Below are 5,470 nucleotides of genomic sequence, written 5' to 3' on the forward strand. Positions count from 1 at the left end.
TCAAGAATGCTTAACAATCATGCATACCTTAACAATCAGATACATGCATTTTTGCGTCATCAGTGTGGTATTAAAAAGTTTCATCACTTTATAAATAAATGTAGGGTACGCTACTCCATCTGGTAAATTTCTACAGTAAATCTAATCTACAGATTCCACTGTGACCGTGTAAACAAACCTCTATCTGATATCATCACAAAACGCCAGTAGTCTTAGCGTCAATCATCACTTAATTGAAATGAAGGCTGTACATATACTATGAATATAAATCAATATTAGTAAATAATAAAATATTAAGTTCATTATTATCAGTCAGAGGGGGAGAGATGGAATTTTAAGGCTAAAACCGGATTCTACAACTTAACTTCATTCATATTCTGGATGACTGGATCAAGACATTCTACTTGAATGAAACAAATGTCAACCGAGAATATAGGTAGCTCTTTTGAAGCCATTGGGATGGAAGTTCAGTGTGGGTGTATCAATTCCTACACAACAATAATGATTTTAAAGTTTTATTAGAACATGTTGGTGGCATTTTGTGAATAGCCTCAATGCTGTCGTAGTATCGTACGTAGGTAATAAATACCACCACTAAGTATAATTGGTAGTATCAAGTATGATTTGTAGTCAGCAGTCTAGGGTAAGTAATTGTTTCTGAATGTTTATACCAGAATATCAGAGCCTACACTAAGAAATCTCGTATACGTGGAAAGGGCTCTCACCAGCTTTGACATACTTATCATAAGATCACTGTTACCATGGATTTATGGGGTAAAAAGTTGAAAATGGAAATCTTATAAAGAAATAATCTTTCAAAACAGTATAAGCTCACATCCCAAAATTCTCCATTGGACTTGGCCTCCAAGTAGCTACATTTACAATACGTATTATCTTTCATTCTAAAAACTAGTAAATATTGTATTTTCAATATTATCAACAGTAAATACGCCAGGTTAAAGGGTATAAATAACCGAGAGACACTAAATTAACATTTTAATTTGACACTATAACAAAATACTTATATACATAGTGAAATGGACTTAAGTTATTCCAATGGTATGATGATGGCTATTTACAATGATGTTACGTCTATGTACCACACTAACATGTTTGCTGAAGATTTGAAAGATTGGTTGGATGAGCTGTTTGGCAACCTGGTGCCATCTGAGAATAACCTAGATTAAAACCTTTTCAAAAAGCTAACTTGTGAAATTTTGAAGTCTTGATTTTTACTTATTCATAATCTGAGTACTGATCATGATTGGTCAGAATTGTTCAAATTTAAGGCACATATGAAGTTACAAGTTGTACGTCACTTCCACTGTTCACTGAGATCACTCTACCTTCTCCTGCGGTTGACGAGGCCTGCATTCTTGAGCACGGAGTATATCCTCTGGCGGGGGATCTTCTCGGCCTCTCGGTCCACCACGAGGTTCTCACCGGGAGTGAACCAACTCTCCTTGGCGAGAGCCCCTGCGATCCGCTGGTTCTTGTAGAATGGGTTGAGCAGATGTGCGGGCAACTGTGCCTCTCTCTCGGCGTTAGCCACTACGGCTCTGTGCGCGTAGTTCTGCTGAGCGAACTGCTGGGCCCCTAGGGGCTGCTGGACTGGAGGCGGCTGGATGGCGAAGGACAGTTCCTGTTGGGGGAAGAACTGCGCGGAGACGCCCACGGCTAAGGTCACGACGAGGATTGCGAACTGCATTATGTCTGGAACACACAAGGGACATTAGAATAGCATAGTGGGAAGGGTCAAACATCATTGAATTTTCTAAAACTATTTCAGTAAAATTTAACTTATAATTTTCTTGTGTGTATGAGAAACCGCGGCCTTCGTAAACCATTAGTTGCAACCAAGTGACAACTTGGGATCTAGGCAGTTTGGTTATGGTGGAAACGTCAATTTTGAACAAAGTGAATAAGACCGGTGGTTTCAATTTTTTCTGATGTTGATTGAAATAATTCACAGCTTATAATGAAAACAGAAGCCATAAGATCCATAGGGATTGTTAGAGCCACCGTCCTTTGTGAGGATATAAGTGGAAAACCTGTAACGAGAGATATGATCTTTGATCTATCTGTATGTGGCTCGGCTAGGCGATAATTGCGGTTTCTATAAGATAGGCCTACTGGATTTGACACGCAAACTTGCGTGTTACAAGGATAGGTGTTCCATCACTTTATTTTATTATACCTGACACAATCGTTTACAAGTTGCAAAGCTTCTGTAATCATCCATCATTGATTGGGGTCCGAATGTCTCTACTCGTGTCAGTGGGAATACTAGTCTATGTATTTAACTATTATCCATATCAGAGAATTCGTGAATTGGTGAGATGAGCACTTTACAATTCGATAGATAGTTCAATATAGTGAGATTAAGGGTGGCATTACCTCAATTTCATAGCATCTCGGTCTCTATTATCGATGAACCAATACCTCGCAATGATAATTGCAAAACAAGAGGAGAGCGACAATTCACAGTTTGATGTTGTTATTGATAGAAATCTTTTATCTATAAAGTATAGAGATTATCAACTATTATAGCTGGCACTGTGTAAGAAGAACAAATTCTAGTTCAACATTTCCTTTTTTCTTTTTTTTACGTAAAATCACTTAGTACACAATTTGGCCGTTTCAGAGAGTAGCGCGTTATAAGTGAGTTTGGGGTTACTATCTCGACTGGTTTAGTTGGGTTCAACATTTAGTGCTTTTTGAAGTATTTACAAGGACCTTAAGCAGAATAAAATGCCCTTCATTGCAGGCACTGTATGAATTCAGGAATTCAAATTCCGTCTTTCTGTTCCGAATGTGGGAATAGGATGAATCAAATTCGTATTCTGCGTACCAGTACTGACCTTATCATTCCATTTCTCTTATTTATGCCCTTTATATACAGTTTCATTTTATTTTGTAGGAAAATTTATAAAAACCACCTTAATTACTTTAGGTTGAGACATTGAGAAGCAGAAACAGATAAGCCCTCAATAATTTCCAATGAGGAAAACAGGTAACAGAGATACCAATCTGAACGATTCCTGGAAATACGACCATTACATCATTGACGTCACATTACATCACTCTTGGTCCTTATTTTTTCCTTATACACGTCATTTCATCAGATTGTGAGTTAAATATGTTATTATAATGTTTTGGAGGAATTTTCTGACAAATTTACAAACGAAGAAAACGTGTAGGCACAAATCAAGTTTTTATATCGCTATTAATGTGTTCGTAAATTTACTCCTTGTTTCTAAACTACAAAGATCTAGACGGAATAAGGGGTAAAACGAGTGAACAATTATCTTTATAAGTTATTTAGAGCGACTAATATGAAAACATTTGAATCATAAAAGTGGTGATTTGGACTGCAACAAAACAATCTCACTCTGATTTTAATAAACTCGTAACATGTTCCATTTCGACACTCGGCTATCTACTTCACTTATACGATAAATAAGGAAAAGGTTCAAGTTCGTTCCAGAGTTACTCACAAGTTATTGGTTTCAGAATAAATAACTTAGTCTCCACAGTACTATGACATGACTCAACCTCTCCGTAGGGTTTTAGTGTATATTTATGACTTCAGCCTCCTCTTATTGTCTCTATTAGTAGACCTAACACGAGGACTATGCTGCTCATATTTTGAATCAAGTTCAAAACAAACCTACACAAACCTAACAGAGACGAAAATAAAGCAAGCTGTGTTGTAACATGGAAGGTTTTCCGTTACGCCACCGCGCTTTTCGTCCTTGGAGCCGGTTCAGGGAGCCGAGTTATGTCACGGGGCCAGGAAGTTAGCGACTCTTGACTGTCTGAACAGCTTTCCAAATCTTCTCCTTCTCGGAGACTCTGCATTCTCGGAACGTAGGCGGATCAGGGATCGTGAACCGAGACTTTTGGATGTAAAGATGTGGAAGACTAGATGGGCACGTGACCTGAGTTCATGTCCTCCGGGAACGATCTTGCTACTACAGGGAACAACTCGCAGACTGGAGGCAACGTAAAACGAAGATGTTGGGATTTTATGGTTTCAGATTACTAATAGTCTAATGCACATGGGGCTTCAGAAATAGCTAAAAAACTAATTGAATGTTCTAATTCAGAAAGAAAACAACGTATTCCAAATTTAGATACTTACATTAAGCAACTATGATGCACTGCAAACGGTTTTTTATATTCTTTAAGGGATTATGATTAATTAATACTACTTACTTACTACTACTTACTTATGACAAAGCACGTAAGTAAAGCATCGAAGAATGTAGCAAGTGATATACGTTATATACTATCATTCTATAATCGCAAGATAACGATTATTACAGTCTATTGTGTGTTGTTTCTAACACAGATCAAATGCCTCGTAGCATGCCAATTGAGCATCACCGCATTCAAAACTAAAACATAAATTTCTACGACGTACATGATCGCTTAAGAGTACGATTTAAATAATCGAACAAAGTCTTTATATGAATTATGTTTCAAGCAATAAGGTTCAAACCATTACAAGATTTTTTACAAGAATATGGGCCAGGTAACTTTCCTATCTTATCTTTTCTACCAATGCCTCCACCAAGGTGCTGCCAAGCACTGATGCCGAAGAAAATCGAGAAATCCTTCGAGATAGTGCTTAAAAAAAATTCTAGAGGGTCTAATCACAAATGCCTGAGGGAGGAATCAAATATTAGAATTTATACGAACCAATAGGAAATTTTGAGTGGTTTGGTTTGGACTAACAAAAAAAGACCCAACCAAAATAATTTAAACGAAATGTTCGGTTTTTGTACTTTAGATTAATATTATATTATAGTATAAATATTACTATCTTATAATATAAATATCACAAATAAAACTAAATAGAATTGAATTAGATAATAGATTTATTAAAAACTTATTTTACAAATTAGTTGTAGAATACGCCGTAAGTCTTGGCACATCCAAAGATTCAAGAGAAGTACGGTAATAAAAAACTAATTCAGTGTATTGTCACAAATACCATCTTGAATATGCCTTTGTATTTAATCGGTATCTGTTGGCATCTACAGACCCAATGACCTGTATTCGTTTCTAAATTTAACTGATCTGGATTAGACCAAAATCGAGACTGGCGGGGCGCGGCGCCAGTATCAGTCACGTAACCGATCGACCGGGGCCGGGGCGCAGTCAAGGCGCCATTGGAGTGGTGGTGGTGGGTGAGACAGGACGCTCGGTTGACTGCAGCTGGAATTTGTTTGTGAGGAAGAGGTGGTGATAAACAATGCTGTAGCCTAGAGTACTAGAAAGTGGTTTCGCGCAGAGCTGAACTGCTTTCCAGAGCACGGACCGGTCGAGTCGGCGCGGCGCAGCGTGGACCTGTGTAGCAAGTGCGAGTTGGACACGAAGATGTACTTAAGGAATAACCGTGTATCCTACAGTGCGCTATACAAGTAGCGAATATTTGTAAACACAGTAATATTACTAAAACTTA

At 37.8% G+C, this 5,470-nt stretch overlaps 1 protein-coding gene across 1 annotated transcript; it reads right to left on the reverse strand.

Moving 5' to 3' along the window:
• Positions 1-983: 983 nt before the first annotated feature.
• LOC124361486 lies at positions 984-3,703 on the reverse strand. The gene is made up of 2 exons (XM_046815538.1): positions 3,681-3,703; positions 984-1,713 (listed from the first exon to the last, which is right to left on the reverse strand). Exon 2 carries the CDS (start codon positions 1,706-1,708, stop codon positions 1,343-1,345), a length of 366 nt encoding a protein of 121 aa, XP_046671494.1. The 5' UTR covers positions 1,709-1,713; positions 3,681-3,703; the 3' UTR covers positions 984-1,342.
• Between the last annotated feature and the right edge of the window lie 1,767 nt (positions 3,704-5,470).

This window comes from Homalodisca vitripennis, chromosome 4, assembly GCF_021130785.1.
Source record: "Homalodisca vitripennis isolate AUS2020 chromosome 4, UT_GWSS_2.1, whole genome shotgun sequence".
In the NCBI taxonomy this organism is placed as follows: Eukaryota; Metazoa; Arthropoda; class Insecta; order Hemiptera; family Cicadellidae; genus Homalodisca; species Homalodisca vitripennis.